This window comes from Salmo salar, chromosome 17 (genome assembly GCF_965601325.2).
Source record: "Salmo salar chromosome 17, fSalSal1, whole genome shotgun sequence".
In the NCBI taxonomy this organism is placed as follows: Eukaryota; Metazoa; Chordata; class Actinopteri; order Salmoniformes; family Salmonidae; genus Salmo; species Salmo salar.
Window position 1 is genome coordinate 75040444 of NC_138307.1, and position 18066 is coordinate 75058509.

General features: G+C 44.3%; 1 protein-coding gene across 1 annotated transcript; it reads right to left on the minus strand.

Moving 5' to 3' along the window:
• Positions 1-78: 78 nt before the first annotated feature.
• On the minus strand, positions 79-17857 carry LOC106592567 (prolactin). The gene is made up of 5 exons (XM_082963344.1): positions 17833-17857; positions 16762-17261; positions 3202-3309; positions 2054-2233; positions 79-537 (listed from the first exon to the last, which is right to left on the minus strand). The coding sequence occupies exons 1-5, from the start codon at positions 17855-17857 to the stop codon at positions 337-339; spliced, it is 1014 nt and encodes a 337-aa protein (XP_082819470.1). The 3' UTR covers positions 79-336.
• Positions 17858-18066: the final 209 nt, after the last annotated feature.

Genomic DNA, 18066 nt, shown 5'->3' on the forward strand with positions numbered 1-18066 from the left:
AGAACTTCAGAAGCCTTTTTGAAATCTCAAATACACTACATGTTTAAAATTGACTGCATTGCAGGAAAATTCTCCTGCAACAGGGTGATCAGATTAAGATTTCACATCTGTGTTATATATTTCTTTGTCATGAAATATATACAGTACATAGAAGACATTAAGAGATTGTCGCTGGTGGAAGTTATTGTTGGATTTGTCAGGAGGAGTAAAGAGCCACAGTCCCAGTCTCTTGTCTCGGTCTTATCATCATGTCTATTGATGATGATGATGATGTCCCATTTCCTTGATTGACACGGTAGCTTGTGAAAGTCACGCCTCTTGTCTTGTCTCAACATCTCAGCATCCGTTCTCAGGTACGATCCTGCATTTGAGGATCTTCAGGTAGTTCTGGACCTTGTTGGAGTCCCGTCTGAAGCAGTAGAGTAGGTCGTGGTCGCTCATGGCCTGGGATTCTCCGCTGGTGTCTGACGAGGGGTCCAAGGCCTCAGGGGAGGACAGGCCACTCAGGGAGTTACTGATCATCCCCAGGTGCTGCATCTGAGAGAGAGGGACACAGACAGTGGATTGTCAGAGACAAGGAATTTTACTTTCTGTACATATTGCATTATGAGGTGTGCGTGTGTGCGTGTGTGCGTGTGTGTGTGTGTGCGTGTGCGTGTGCGTGTGCGTGTGCGTGTGCGTGCCTTCTCTCGTGAGCTATCACATGCCAACCCAGTAGCAGAGCGAGGATTGTCTAGTGACATCCTGGTTGGCATCTGCATTCGTCACTGACTCAGTGATGGTGTCAACATCAGTCTACACAATGTCACTATGGATCAAGCTGCTATAGGACTCTTTTCACTATAGTATGCTCAAGGCTAACTCTGTCTTATTTGCTTTAATTTGCTTTCTCTCTCTCCAACTATCTATATCTTTCTTTCCCTCTCTCTCTCACACTCACTCACTGTCACTATAGTATGTATGCTCAAGGCTAACTCTGCCTTATTTGCTCTCTCTCTCTCTCTCTCTGTCTCTCTCTCTGTCTCTCTGTTTTTCTCCCCCCATCTCTGTGATTCAATCAGTGACATACACACTTCGTCATCTGTGAGACATTTCACATTATAACTCTTATATAAGGCCATAGGTAATATTCAACGTAATCATCCAAACAACAAATAGTAATGATGGATTTAAGTGATGATTATTTTCTAGAATTGAGCTGCAGAGTCAAGTAGAAATGTTTATGTAGAAGGATCCGACCCTTTTTTTCAATTTTCGCCTAAAATGACATACTGCCGTTAGCTCAAGACCTGAAGCAAGGACATTCATATTCTTGATACTGTTTGAAAGGAAACACTTTGAAGTTTGTGGAAATGTGAAATGAATGTAGGATGATATGACACATTAGATCTGGTAAAAGATAATACAAAGAAAAAAAATATGCGTTTTTTTGTATTTTTTTGTACCATCATCTTTGAAATGCAAGAGAAATGCCATAATGTATTTTTCCTGTCTTGGTGCTATTTAGATGTTGCCCACTAGCTGGCAGCAGTGTTTGTGCAAAGCTTTAGAGTGATCCAATGAACCATTGCATTTCTGTTCAAAATGTTGTATCAAGACTGCCCAAATGTGCATAATTGGTTTATTAATAACTTTTCAAGTTCATAACTGTGCACTCTCCTCAAACAATAGTATGTTATTCTTTCACTGTAATAGCTACTGTAAATTAGACAGAGCAGTTAGATTAACAAGAATTTAAGCTTTCTGCCAATATCAGATATGTCTATGCCCTGTGAAATTTTCTTGATACTTACAACCTCATGCTAATAGCATTAGCCTATGCTAGCTCAACTGTCCCGTACCCTATCAGCCACCTTCTCCCCCATCTTCCTCTTACCCTATCAGCCACCTTTCTCCCCCCATCTTCCTCTTTCCCTATCAGCCACCTTCTCCCTACATCTTTCTCTTAACCTATCAGCCACCTTTACTCATCTTCCTCTTACCCTATCAGCCACGTTCTCCCCCCGTCTTCCTCTTACCCTATCAGCCACCTTCTCCCCCATCTTCCTCTTACCCTATCAGCCACCTTCTCGACTCCCTTGCGGAGCTCGTGCACCATGTAGCTCATCTCCAGTGCTTTGTTGGAGCTGAAGTTGTTGAAGTCATCCTGGTGAACCATGTTCTGGTGGAACTGCCACAGAGGATCCTTCCATGCTACCAACAGCTTCAGAATCACCTCTGTTAACTCTTCTCTCTGAGGAGAGAGAGAGAGAGTAGAATTGTATGTTCTTGTAGAGTTGGTTATTGAGTGTTGAAAGAGAGAAGACAGACACAAGCAAAGACATAGAAGCAGTCTACATCTGGAGACAGACATGTGTACTACAGGAAGCAGAGAGGGGTAATACGATCAGGGAACAGACACGGTTATTACAGGAAGCAGAGAGGGGTAATACGATCAGGGAACAGACACGGTTATTACAGGAAGCAGAGAGGGGTAATACGATCAGGGAACAGACACGGTTATTACAGGAAGCAGAGAGGGGTAATACGATCAGGGAACAGACAAGGTTATTATAGGAAGCAGAGAGGGGTAGTACCATCAGGGAACAGACAAGGTTATTACAGGAAGCAGAGAGGGGTAGTACCATCAGGGAACAGACAAGGTTATTACAGGAAGCAGAGAGGGGTAGTACCATCAGGGAACAGACAAGGTTATTACAGGAAGCAGAGAGGGGTAGTACCATCAGGGACCAGACAAGGTTATTACAGGAAGCAGAGAGGGGTAGTACCATCAGGGAACAGACAAGGTTATTACAGGAAGCAGAGAGGGGTAGTACCATCAGGGAACAGACAAGGTTATTATAGGAAGCAGAGAGGGGTAGTACCATCAGGGAACAGACAAGGTTATTACAGGAAGCAGAGAGGGGTAGTACCATCAGGGAACAGACAAGGTTATTACAGGAAGCAGAGAGGGGTAGTACCATCAGGGAACAGACAAGGTTATTACAAGAAGGAGAGAGGGGTAGTACCATCAGGGAACAGACAAGGTTATTACAGGAAGCAGAGAGGGGTAGTACCATCAGGGAACAGACAAGGTTATTACAGGAAGCAGAGAGGGGTAGTACCATCAGGGAACAGACAAGGGACAAGGTTATTACACGAAGCAGAGAGGGGTAGTACTATGGTAAACAATAGTTGATTAAACAGAGTTGTAAGACTCACAGCCAGTCTCTGAGCGTTCTCTTTGCCATTAGGGGTTAGTATCGTGGCTGTATGGCAGTGGCGGTTTATCCTGCCAATATGATTTCTGCTTGGCAGAACATATTGCTCCTGAAGGAGGGAAGAAGAAAGGAGCGAAAGAGGAATTGAGTTGACAGGGAAAACGTAGGTAGAAAGCAAAAGGTCAGAGAGTCAAAGGAGCTGCATCTCTGAAGAGCAAAGCCTTCGAAAGCAAAGAAACAAAAAGCTTGTAGAACCTTTAAAGGGATAGTTCACCCAAATGATAAAATTACAATAGACTGCTGTCTTACCTTGGCAATAGACTGCTGTCTTACCTTGACAATAGACTGCTGTCTTACCTTGGCAATAGACTGCTTACAGGGTAAGGAAACCAATATGTTATTTTGGCATTTGGGTGAACTATCACATTAAACATGCAATTTCCTCTTACTAAATTGAAACCTGTAAAAAGAAGGGCGCCGGAAGAAATGGCAGCAGTTTTACGGAGCCCAACCAATTGTGCTATTATGTGTTTTTTTCGCGATATTTGTAACTTATTTTGTACATAATGTTTCTGCCACTGTATCTTACTGCAAAAAATAACTTCTGGATATCAGGACAGCGATCACTCACCTCGGATTAGACAAAGATTTTTTTTCAATAAGCAGGACGCACAAGACATTCTCCCAACACCCGACAGGGTCAACACTGAGCGGGATGCCTCGTGGGGACCCGCAGAAGGCGAGTGGGAAAGCTGCCGTTACCGTCAATATTACTCGCCAACGTGCAATCATTGGACAATAAATTGGACGAGGTACGATCACGAATATCCTACCAACGGGACATCAAAAACTGTAATATCCTATGTTTCACGGAATCGTGGCTGAATGACGACATGGATATTCAGCTAGCGGGATATACGCTGCACCGGCAGGATAGAACAGCACACTCCGGTAAGACGGGGGGGACGGGGGGACGGGGGGTCTGTGCATATTTGTAAACAACAGCTGGTGCACGAAATCTGAGGAAGTCTCTAGATTTTGTTCACCTGAAGTAGAGTATATTGTGATAAATTGCAGGCCACACTACCTGCCTAGAGAGTTTTCAGATATACTTTTCGTGGCTGTTTATTTACCACTACAGACAGATGCTGGCACTAAGACCGCACTCAGTCAGCTGTATAAGGAAATAAGAAAACAGGAAACCACTCACCCAGAGGCGGCGCTCCTAGTGGCCGGAGACTTTAAAGCAGGGAAACTTAAATCAGTTCTACCAAATTCCTATCAACATGATAAATGTGCAACCAGAGGGAAAAAAAAATCTAGATCACCTGTACTCCACACACAGAGACGTGTACAAAGCTCTCCCTCGCCCTCCATTTGGTAAATCTGACCACAACTCTATCTTCCTGATTCCTGCTTACAAGCAAAAATTAAAGCAGGAAGCACCAGTGACTCGGTCTATAAAAAAGTGGTCAGATGAAGCAGATGCTAAACTACAGGACAGTTTTGCTATCGCGGACTGGAACATGTTCCGGGATTCTTCCGATGGCATTGAGGAGTACACCACATCAGTCACTGGCTTTATCAATAAGTGCATCGAGGATGTCGTCCCCACAGTGACTGTACGTACATACCCCAACCAGAAGCCATGGATTACAGGCAACATTCGCACTGAGCTAAAGGGCAGAGCTGCCGCTTTCAAGGTGCGGGACTCTAACCCGGAAGCTTACAAGAAATCCTATTATGCCCTGCGACGAACCATCAAACAGGCAAAGCGTCTACACAGGGCTAAGATTGAATCATACTACACCGACTTCGATGCTCGTCTTATGTGGCAGGGCTTGCAAACTATTACAGATTACAAAGGGAAGCACAGCCGCGAGCTGCCCGGTGACACGAGCCTACCAGACGAGCTAAATCACTTCTATGTTCGCTTCGAGGCAAGCAACACTGAGGCATGAATGAGAGCATCAGCTGTTCCGGACGACTGTGTGATCACGCTCTCCGTAGCTGACGTGAGTAAGACCTTTAAACAGGTCAACATACACAAGGCTGCGGGGCCAGACGGATTACCAGGACGTGTGCTCCGGGCATGTGCCGACCAACTGGCAGGTGTCTTCACTGACATTTTCAACATGTCCCTGATAGTGGGTTCTGTCGTTAGTGACAGAGACATACAGAGAGAGAGAGAAAGAGACTAGGACTGTGTCATTAGTGACAGACATACAGAGAGAGAGAGAGAGAGAGAAAGAGACTAGGACTGTGTCATTACTGACAGAGACATACAGAGAGAGAGAGAGAAAGAGACTAGGACTGTGTCATTACTGACAGAGACATACATAGAGAGAGAGAAAGAGACTAGGACTGTGTCATTAGTGACAGACATACAGAGAGAGAGAGAGAGAGACTAGGACTGTGTCATTAGTGACAGACATACAGAGAGAGAGAGAGACTAGGACTGTGTCATTATTCACAGACATACAGAGAGAGAGAGAGAGAGAGAGAGACTAGGACTGTGTCATTAGTGACAGAGACATACAGAGAGAGAGAGAAAGAGACTAGGACTGTGTCATTAGTGACAGAGACATACAGAGAGAGAGAGAAAGAGACTAGGACTGTGTCATTAGTGACAGACATACAGAGAGAGAGAGAGACTAGGACTGTGTCATTAGTGACAGACATACAGAGAGAGAGAGAAAGAGACTAGGACTGTGTCATTAGTGACAGACATACAGAGAGAGAGAGAGAGAGACTAGGACTGTGTCATTAGTGACAGAGACATACAGAGAGAGAGAGAAAGAGACTAGGACTGTGTCATTAGTGACAGAGAGAGAGAGAAAGAGACTAGGACTGTGTCATTAGTGACAGAGACATACAGAGAGAGAGAGAAAGAGACTAGGACTGTGTCATTAGTGACAGACATACAGAGAGAGAGAGAGAGAGGAGAGAGACTAGGACTGTGTCATTAGTGACAGAGACATACAGAGAGAGAGAGAGAAAGAGACTAGGACTGTGTCATTAGTGACAGAGACATACAGAGAGAGAGAAAGAGACTAGGACTGTGTCATTAGTGACAGAGACATACAGAGAGAGAGAGAAAGAGACTAGGACTGTGTCATTAGTGACAGAGACATACAGAGAGAGAGAGAAAGTTACTAGGACTGTGTCATTAGTGACAGACATACAGAGAGAGAGAGAAAGAGACTAGGACTGTGTCATTAGTGACAGAGACATACAGAGAGAGAGAAAGAGACTAGGACTGTGTCATTAGTGACAGACATACAGAGAGAGAGAGAAAGAGACTAGGACTGTGTCATTACTGACAGAGACATACAGAGAGAGAGAGAAAGAGACTAGGACTGTGTCATTAGTGACAGACATACAGAGAGAGAGAGAGAAGAGACTAGGACTGTGTCATTAGTGACAGAGATATACAGAGAGAGAGAGAAAGAGACTAGGACTGTGTCATTAGTGACAGAGACATACAGAGAGAGAGAGAAAGAGACTAGGACTGTGTCATTAGTGACAGACATACAGAGAGAGAGAGAGACTAGGACTGTGTCATTAGTGACAGACATACAGAGAGAGAGAGAAAGAGACTAGGACTGTGTCATTAGTGACAGACATACAGAGAGAGAGAGAAAGAGACTAGGACTGTGTCATTAGTGACAGAGACATACAGAGAGAGAGAGAAAGAGACTAGGACTGTGTCATTAGTGACAGAGAGAGAGAGAAAGAGACTAGGACTGTGTCATTAGTGACAGAGACATACAGAGAGAGAGAGAAAGAGACTAGGACTGTGTCATTAGTGACAGACATACAGAGAGAGAGAGAAGAGACTAGGACTGTGTCATTAGTGACAGAGACATACAGAGAGAGAGAGAGAAAGAGACTAGGACTGTGTCATTAGTGACAGAGACATACAGAGAGAGAGAAAGAGACTAGGACTGTGTCATTAGTGACAGAGACATACAGAGAGAGAGAGAAAGAGACTAGGACTGTGTCATTAGTGACAGAGACATACAGAGAGAGAGAGAAAGTTACTAGGACTGTGTCATTAGTGACAGACATACAGAGAGAGAGAGAAAGAGACTAGGACTGTGTCATTAGTGACAGAGACATACAGAGAGAGAGAGAGACTAGGACTGTGTCATTAGTGACAGAGACATACAGAGAGAGAGAGAAAGAGACTAGGACTGTGTCATTAGTGACAGAGACATACAGAGAGAGAGAAAGAGACTAGGACTGTGTCATTAGTGACAGAGACATACAGAGAGAGAGAGAAAGAGACTAGGACTGTGTCATTAGTGACAGAGACATACAGAGAGAGAGAGAAAGAGACTAGGACTGTGTCATTAGTGACAGACATACAGAGAGAGAGAGAAAGAGACTAGGACTGTGTCATTAGTGACAGAGACATACAGAGAGAGAGAAAGAGACTAGGACTGTGTCATTAGTGACAGACATACAGAGAGAGAGAGAAAGAGACTAGGACTGTGTCATTACTGACAGAGACATACAGAGAGAGAGAGAAAGAGACTAGGACTGTGTCATTAGTGACAGAGACATACAGAGAGAAAGAGAAAGAGACTAGGACTGTGTCATTACTGACAGACATACAGAGAGAGAGAGAAAGAGACTAGGACTGTGTCATTAGTGACAGAGACATACAGAGAGAAAGAGAAAGAGACTAGGACTGTGTCATTAGTGGCAGATACAGAGAGAGAGAGAGAAAGAGACTAGGACTGTGTCATTAGTGACAGACATACAGAGAGAGAGAGAGAGAGACTAGGACTGTGTCATTAGTGACAGACATACAGAGAGAGAGAGAAAGAGACTAGGACTGTGTCATTATTGACAGACATACAGAGAGAGAGAGAGAGAGAGAGAGAGAGAGAGAGAGAGAGACTAGGACTGTGTCATTAGTGACAGAGACATACAGAGAGAGAGAGAAAGAGACTAGGACTGTGTCATTAGTGACAGAGACATACAGAGAGAGAGAGAAAGAGACTAGGACTGTGTCATTAGTGACAGAGACATACAGAGAGAGAGAGAAAGAGACTAGGACTGTGTCATTAGTGACAGAGACATACAGAGAGAGAGAGAAAGAGACTAGGACTGTGTCATTAGTGACAGAGACATACAGAGAGAGAGAGAAAGAGACTAGGACTGTGTCATTAGTGACAGACATACAGAGAGAGAGAGAAAGAGACTAGGACTGTGTCATTAGTGACAGAGACATACAGAGAGAGAGAGAAAGAGACTAGGACTGTGTCATTAGTGACAGACATACAGAGAGAGAGAGAAAGAGACTAGGACTGTGTCATTACTGACAGAGACATACAGAGAGAGAGAGAAAGAGACTAGGACTGTGTCATTAGTGACAGAGACATACAGAGAGAGAGAGAAAGAGACTAGGACTGTGTCATTACTGACAGACATACAGAGAGAGAGAGAAAGAGACTAGGACTGTGTCATTAGTGACAGAGACATACAGAGAGAAAGAGAAAGAGACTAGGACTGTGTCATTAGTGGCAGATACAGAGAGAGAGAGAGAAAGAGACTAGGACTGTGTCATTAGTGACAGACATACAGAGAGAGAGAGAGAGAGACTAGGACTGTGTCATTAGTGACAGACATACAGAGAGAGAGAGAAAGAGACTAGGACTGTGTCATTATTGACAGACATACAGAGAGAGAGAGAGAGAGAGAGAGAGAGAGAGAGAGAGACTAGGACTGTGTCATTAGTGACAGAGACATACAGAGAGAGAGAGAAAGAGACTAGGACTGTGTCATTAGTGACAGAGACATACAGAGAGAGAGAGAAAGAGACTAGGACTGTGTCATTAGTGACAGACATACAGAGAGAGAGAGAGACTAGGACTGTGTCATTAGTGACAGACATACAGAGAGAGAGAGAAAGAGACTAGGACTGTGTCATTAGTGACAGACATACAGAGAGAGAGAGAGAGAGACTAGGACTGTGTCATTAGTGACAGAGACATACAGAGAGAGAGAGAAAGAGACTAGGACTGTGTCATTAGTGACAGACATACAGAGAGAGAGAGAAAGAGACTAGGACTGTGTCATTAGTAACAGAGACATACAGAGAGAGAGAGAGAGACTAGGACTGTGTCATTAGTGACAGAGACATACAGAGAGAGAGAGAAAGAGACTAGGACTGTGTCATTAGTGACAGACATACAGAGAGAGAGAGAAAGAGACTAGGACTGTGTCATTACTGACAGAGACATACAGAGAGAGAGAGAAAGAGACTAGGACTGTGTCATTACTGACAGAGACATACAGAGAGAGAGAGAGAAAGAGACTAGGACTGTGTCATTAGTGACAGAGACATACAGAGAGAAAGAGAAAGAGACTAGGACTGTGTCATTAGTGGCAGATACAGAGAGAGAGAGAGAAAGAGACTAGGACTGTGTCATTAGTGACAGACATACAGAGAGAGAGAGAGAGAGACTAGGACTGTGTCATTAGTGACAGACATACAGAGAGAGAGAGAAAGAGACTAGGACTGTGTCATTATTGACAGACATACAGAGAGAGAGAGAGAGAGAGAGAGAGAGAGAGAGACTAGGACTGTGTCATTAGTGACAGAGACATACAGAGAGAGAGAGAAAGAGACTAGGACTGTGTCATTAGTGACAGAGACATACAGAGAGAGAGAAAGAGACTAGGACTGTGTCATTAGTAACAGAGACATACAGAGAGAGAGAGAGACTAGGACTGTGTCATTAGTGACAGAGACATACAGAGAGAGAGAGAAAGAGACTAGGACTGTGTCATTAGTGACAGACATACAGAGAGAGAGAGAGAGAGACTAGGACTGTGTCATTAGTGACAGAGACATACAGAGAGAGAGAGAAAGAGACTAGGACTGTGTCATTAGTGACAGACATACAGAGAGAGAGAGAAAGAGACTAGGACTGTGTCATTAGTAACAGAGACATACAGAGAGAGAGAGAGACTAGGACTGTGTCATTAGTGACAGAGACATACAGAGAGAGAGAGAAAGAGACTAGGACTGTGTCATTAGTGACAGACATACAGAGAGAGAGAGAAAGAGACTAGGACTGTGTCATTACTGACAGAGACATACAGAGAGAGAGAGAAAGAGACTAGGACTGTGTCATTAGTGACAGAGACATACAGAGAGAGAGAGAAAGAGACTAGGACTGTGTCATTAGTGACAGACATACAGAGAGAGAGAGAGAGAAGAGACTAGGACTGTGTCATTAGTGACAGAGACATACAGAGAGAAAGAGAAAGAGACTAGGACTGTGTCATTACTGACAGACATACAGAGAGAGAGAGAAAGAGACTAGGACTGTGTCATTAGTGACAGAGACATACAGAGAGAGAGAGAGAGAGACTAGGACTGTGTCATTAGTGACAGAGACATACAGAGAGAGAGAGAAAGAGACTAGGACTGTGTCATTAGTGACAGACATACAGAGAGAGAGAGAAAGAGACTAGGACTGTGTCATTAGTGACAGAGACATACAGAGAGAGAGAGAGAGAGAGAGGACTAGGACTGTGTCATTACTGACAGAGACATACAGAGAGAAAGAGAAAGAGAAAGAGACTAGGACTGTGTCATTAGTGACAGAGACATACAGAGAGAGAGAGAGAAAGAGACTAGGACTGTGTCATTAGTGACAGAGACATACAGAGAGAGAGAGAAAGAGACTAGGACTGTGTCATTAGTGACAGAGACATACAGAGAGAGAGAGAAAGAGACTAGGACTGTGTCATTAGTGACAGACATACAGAGAGAGAGAGAGACTAGGACTGTGTCATTAGTGACAGACATACAGAGAGAGAGAGAAAGAGACTAGGACTGTGTCATTAGTGACAGACATACAGAGAGAGAGAGAGAGAGACTAGGACTGTGTCATTAGTGACAGAGACATACAGAGAGAGAGAGAAAGAGACTAGGACTGTGTCATTAGTGACAGACATACAGAGAGAGAGAGAAAGAGACTAGGACTGTGTCATTAGTGACAGAGACATACAGAGAGAGAGAGAAAGAGACTAGGACTGTGTCATTAGTGACAGACATACAGAGAGAGAGAGAGAGACTAGGACTGTGTCATTAGTGACAGAGACATACAGAGAGAGAGAGAGAAAGAGACTAGGACTGTGTCATTAGTGACAGAGACATACAGAGAGAGAGAAAGAGACTAGGACTGTGTCATTAGTGACAGAGACATACAGAGAGAGAGAGAAAGAGACTAGGACTGTGTCATTAGTGACAGAGACATACAGAGAGAGAGAGAAAGTTACTAGGACTGTGTCATTAGTGACAGACATACAGAGAGAGAGAGAAAGAGACTAGGACTGTGTCATTAGTGACAGAGACATACAGAGAGAGAGAAAGAGACTAGGACTGTGTCATTAGTGACAGAGACATACAGAGAGAGAGAGAGAAGGAGACTAGGACTGTGTCATTAGTGACAGAGACATACAGAGAGAGAGAGAGACTAGGACTGTGTCATTAGTGACAGAGACATACAGAGAGAGAGAGAAAGAGACTAGGACTGTGTCATTACTGACAGAGACATACAGAGAGAGAGAGAAAGAGACTAGGACTGTGTCATTAGTGACAGAGACATACAGAGAGAGAGAGAAAGAGACTAGGACTGTGTCATTAGTGACAGACATACAGAGAGAGAGAGAGAAAGAGACTAGGACTGTGTCATTAGTGACAGAGACATACAGAGAGAAAGTGAAAGAGACTAGGACTGTGTCATTACTGACAGACATACAGAGAGAGAGAGAAAGAGACTAGGACTGTGTCATTAGTGACAGAGACATACAGAGAGAGAGAGAGAGAGAGACTAGGACTGTGTCATTAGTGACAGAGACATACAGAGAGAGAGAGAAAGAGACTAGGACTGTGTCATTAGTGACAGACATACAGAGAGAGAGAGAAAGAGACTAGGACTGTGTCATTAGTGACAGAGACATACAGAGAGAGAGAGAGAGAGAGAGAGACTAGGACTGTGTCATTACTGACAGAGACATACAGAGAGAAAGAGAAAGAGAAAGAGACTAGGACTGTGTCATTAGTGACAGAGACATACAGAGAGAGAGAGAGAAAGAGACTAGGACTGTGTCATTAGTGACAGAGACATACAGAGAGAGAGAGAAAGAGACTAGGACTGTGTCATTAGTGACAGAGACATACAGAGAGAGAGAGAAAGAGACTAGGACTGTGTCATTAGTGACAGACATACAGAGAGAGAGAGAGACTAGGACTGTGTCATTAGTGACAGACATACAGAGAGAGAGAGAAAGAGACTAGGACTGTGTCATTAGTGACAGACATACAGAGAGAGAGAGAGAGAGACTAGGACTGTGTCATTAGTGACAGAGACATACAGAGAGAGAGAGAAAGAGACTAGGACTGTGTCATTAGTGACAGACATACAGAGAGAGAGAGAAAGAGACTAGGACTGTGTCATTAGTGACAGAGACATACAGAGAGAGAGAGAAAGAGACTAGGACTGTGTCATTAGTGACAGACATACAGAGAGAGAGAGAGAGACTAGGACTGTGTCATTAGTGACAGAGACATACAGAGAGAGAGAGAGAAAGAGACTAGGACTGTGTCATTAGTGACAGAGACATACAGAGAGAGAGAAAGAGACTAGGACTGTGTCATTAGTGACAGAGACATACAGAGAGAGAGAGAAAGAGACTAGGACTGTGTCATTAGTGACAGAGACATACAGAGAGAGAGAGAAAGTTACTAGGACTGTGTCATTAGTGACAGACATACAGAGAGAGAGAGAAAGAGACTAGGACTGTGTCATTAGTGACAGAGACATACAGAGAGAGAGAAAGAGACTAGGACTGTGTCATTAGTGACAGAGACATACAGAGAGAGAGAGAGAAGGAGACTAGGACTGTGTCATTAGTGACAGAGACATACAGAGAGAGAGAGAGACTAGGACTGTGTCATTAGTGACAGAGACATACAGAGAGAGAGAGAAAGAGACTAGGACTGTGTCATTAGTGACAGACATACAGAGAGAGAGAGAAAGAGACTAGGACTGTGTCATTACTGACAGAGACATACAGAGAGAGAGAGAAAGAGACTAGGACTGTGTCATTAGTGACAGAGACATACAGAGAGAAAGAGAAAGAGACTAGGACTGTGTCATTACTGACAGACATACAGAGAGAGAGAGAAAGAGACTAGGACTGTGTCATTAGTGACAGAGACATACAGAGAGAAAGAGAAAGAGACTAGGACTGTGTCATTAGTGACAGATACAGAGAGAGAGAGAGAAAGAGACTAGGACTGTGTCATTAGTGACAGACATACAGAGAGAGAGAGAGAGAGACTAGGACTGTGTCATTAGTGACAGACACACAGAGAGAGAGAGAAAGAGACTAGGACTGTGTCATTATTGACAGACATACAGAGAGAGAGAGAGAGAGAGAGAGAGAGACTAGGACTGTGTCATTAGTGACAGAGACATACAGAGAGAGAGAGAAAGAGACTAGGACTGTGTCATTAGTGACAGAGACATACAGAGAGAGAGAGAAAGAGACTAGGACTGTGTCATTAGTGACAGACATACAGAGAGAGAGAGAGACTAGGACTGTGTCATTAGTGACAGACATACAGAGAGAGAGAGAAAGAGACTAGGACTGTGTCATTAGTGACAGACATACAGAGAGAGAGAGAGAGAGACTAGGACTGTGTCATTAGTGACAGAGACATACAGAGAGAGAGAGAAAGAGACTAGGACTGTGTCATTAGTGACAGACATACAGAGAGAGAGAGAAAGAGACTAGGACTGTGTCATTAGTAACAGAGACATACAGAGAGAGAGAGAGACTAGGACTGTGTCATTAGTGACAGAGACATACAGAGAGAGAGAGAAAGAGACTAGGACTGTGTCATTAGTGACAGACATACAGAGAGAGAGAGAGAAAGAGACTAGGACTGTGTCATTACTGACAGAGACATACAGAGAGAGAGAGAGAGAGACTAGGACTGTGTCATTAGTGACAGAGACATACAGAGAGAGAGAGAAAGAGACTAGGACTGTGTCATTAGTGACAGACATACAGAGAGAGAGAGAGAAAGAGACTAGGACTGTGTCATTAGTGACAGAGACATACAGAGAGAAAGAGAAAGAGACTAGGACTGTGTCATTACTGACAGACATACAGAGAGAGAGAGAAAGAGACTAGGACTGTGTCATTAGTGACAGAGACATACAGAGAGAGAGAGAAAGAGACTAGGACTGTGTCATTAGTGACAGACATACAGAGAGAAAGAGAAAGAGACTAGGACTGTGTCATTACTGACAGACATACAGAGAGAGAGAGAAAGAGACTAGGACTGTGTCATTAGTGACAGAGACATACAGAGAGAGAGAGAGAGAGACTAGGACTGTGTCATTAGTGACAGAGACATACAGAGAGAGAGAGAAAGAGACTAGGACTGTGTCATTAGTGACAGACATACAGAGAGAGAGAGAGAAAGAGACTAGGACTGTGTCATTAGTGACAGAGACATACAGAGAGAGAGAGAGAGAGAGAGAAACTAGGACTGTGTCATTAGTGACAGAGACATACAGAGAGAGAGAGAGAGAGAGACTAGGACTGTGTCATTACTGACAGAGACATACAATGAGAAAGAGAAAGAGAAAGAGACTAGGACTGTGTCATTAGTGACAGACATACAGAGAGAGAGAGAAAGAGACTAGGACTGTGTCATTAGTGACAGAGACATACAGAGAGAGAGAGAAAGAGACTAGGACTGTGTCATTAGTGACATAGACATACAGAGAGAGAGAGAAAGAGACTAGGACTGTGTCATTAGTGACAGACATACAGAGAGAGAGAGAGAGACTAGGACTGTGTCATTAGTGACAGAGACATACAGAGAGAGAGAGAAAGAGACTAGGACTGTGTCATTAGTGACAGACATACAGAGAGAGAGAGAGAGACTAGGACTGTGTCATTAGTGACAGACATACAGAGAGAGAGAGAAAGACTAGGACTGTGTCATTAGTGACAGACATACAGAGAGAGAGAGAGAGACTAGGACTGTGTCATTAGTGACAGAGATATACAGAGAGAGAGAGAGAGAGAGAGAAAGAGACTAGGACTGTGTCATTAGTGACAGAGACATACAGAGAGAGAGAAAGAGACTAGGACTGTGTCATTAGTGACAGAGACATACAGAGAGAGAGAGAAAGAGACTAGGACTGTGTCATTAGTGACAGAGACTTACAGAGAGAGAGAAAGAGACTAGGACTGTGTCATTAGTGACAGAGACATACAGAGAGAGAGAGAAAGAGACTAGGACTGTGTCATTAGTGACAGAGACATACAGAGAGAGAGAGAAAGAGACTAGGACTGTGTCATTAGTGACAGAGACATACAGAGAGAGAGAGAAAGAGACTAGGACTGTGTCATTAGTGACAGAGACATACAGAGAGAAAGAGAAAGAGACTAGGACTGTGTCATTAGTGACAGAGACATACAGAGAGAATGAGAAAGAGACTAGGACTTTGTCATTAGTGACAGACATACAGAGAGAGAGAGAAAGAGACTAGGACTGTGTCATTAGTGACAGAGACATACAGAGAGAGAGATAAAGAGACTAGGACTGTGTCATTAGTGACAGAGACATACAGAGAGAGAGAGAAAGAGACTAGGACTGTGTCATTAGTGACAGAGACATACAGAGAGAGAGAGAAAGAGACTAGGACTGTGTCATTAGTGACAGAGACATACAGAGAGAGAGAGAGAAAGAGACTAGGACTGTGTCATTAGTGACAGACATACAGAGAGAGAGAGAAAGAGACTAGGACTTTGTCATTAGTGACAGACATACAGAGAGAAAGAGAAAGAGACTAGGACTGTGTCATTAGTGACAGACATACAGAGAGAGAGAGAGAGAGACTAGGACTGTGTCATTACTGACAGAGACATACAGAGAGAAAGAGAAAGAGACTAGGACTGTGTCATTAGTGACAGAGACATACAGAGAGAGAGAGAGAGAGACTAGGACTGTGTCATTACTGACAGAGACATACAGAGAGAAAGAGAAAGAGACTAGGACTGTGTCATTAGTGACAGAGACATACAGAGAGAGAGAGAAAGAGACTAGGACTGTGTCATTAGTGACAGAGACATACAGAGAGAGAGAGAAAGAGACTAGGACTGTGACATTAATTGACAGACATACAGAGAGAGAGAGAAAGAGACTAGGACTGTGTCATTAGTGACAGAGACATACAGAGAGAGAGAGAAAGAGACTAGGACTGTGTCATTAGTGTCAGAGACATACAGAGAGAGAGAGAAAGAGACTAGGACTGTGTCATTAGTGACAGACATACAGAGAGAGAGAGAGACTAGGACTGTGTCATTAGTGACAGAGACATACAGAGAGAGAGAGAAAGAGACTAGGACTGTGTCATTAGTGACAGAGACATACAGAGAGGGATAGGGAGAGAACGAGAGAAAGAAAGAGGTAACCTTGAGCATACTAGAGAAAGATAATGGGACTTACGAATTCAGAGTGCAGGTCACTGGAGATGCTGTGCATCCTGGCACTGTGCTGGATGACCCGGTCAAAGAGGTCTGCCAGGGAGAGGAAGTGGCACCCCGCCTGGCCTTGGACACAGATAGGCGCCGCGCTCGCCCTGCCACTGCCACACAGCTCCACACACACCAACACCAGGAGCAGAGCCCACACTGAAAGAGAGAGGGAGAGAGGGAGAAGGATGAGGTTGGTGAGAAGAGGAGAGGAGAGAGATAGAGGGACTAGAGAAATAGGGAGGAGGTTGATTGTGTTGAGAGAGGGGAGGGCAATAGAGGGAGAGGACAGGATCCTCTCACCAGCCAGGAGCAGCACTGGCAGAGAAAGAGAGTGAGAAGAGGAACAGAGAGAGGTGAGGATGGGATCCTGACTCACCAGCCAGCCAGTCAGGAGCAGCTGGCAGAGCGAGAGTGAGAAGAGGAACAGAGAGAGGTGAGGATGGGATCCTGTCTCACAAGGCAGATGCAGCACTCAAACTGGTGGAAATATAGAGGGAGAAGGGATGAGGACAGGAGGTAGAGGGGGACAATGAGAAGAGCAATGAGAAGAAGGAAAGGGCAGGATAGAGGGAGAGCTTTGGATCCTGTCTCACCAGCCTAGAGAAGAGGATGAAGAGAGACAACACTGACAGAGGGATAGAAGGAGAAGAGAGACAACACTGACACTGACAGAGGGATAGAAGGAGAAGAGGATGAAGAGAGACAACACTGACAGAGGGATAGAAGGAGAAGAGAATGAAGAGACACAACACTGACACTGGATAGTGACTGACAGGTTGAGGGAGGAAGAGGAAAAGAGAAAGGGAAGAAGAGGTGGTAAACAGAGGAGAGGATCTAGTTCCACCGGCAGAGGCATGCATATATAGCTCCTCAGTCCCTGGTCCCTGGTCCCTGGTCCCTGCTCCCTGCTCCCTGGTCCCTGGTCCCTGGTCCCTGGTCCCTGCTCCCTGCTCCCTGGTCCCTGCTCCCTGCTCCCTGATCCCTGATCCCTGATCCCTGCTCTATACATGCACTGCCCTGGCTTGTTCTTAGAGGTAGCTACCTTGTTTGATGTTGTTCCTGGACATTCTGTGTTGCTTGGTGGTAGTTTTGAAGCTGGAGGATGTACAGTGACACTCAGCTATTTAAAGAGACCAGGAGTATTAAGGAAAGGGTCTCTCTCTCTGTCATCATGTGATGACCACACTCATTTAGGATGGGAGGAGAGAGAGACAGAGGTTTGCATGAGTTTTCATTCGCCCTCAATTTTCTCTTTCTTTTTTTTCATCTGATCATG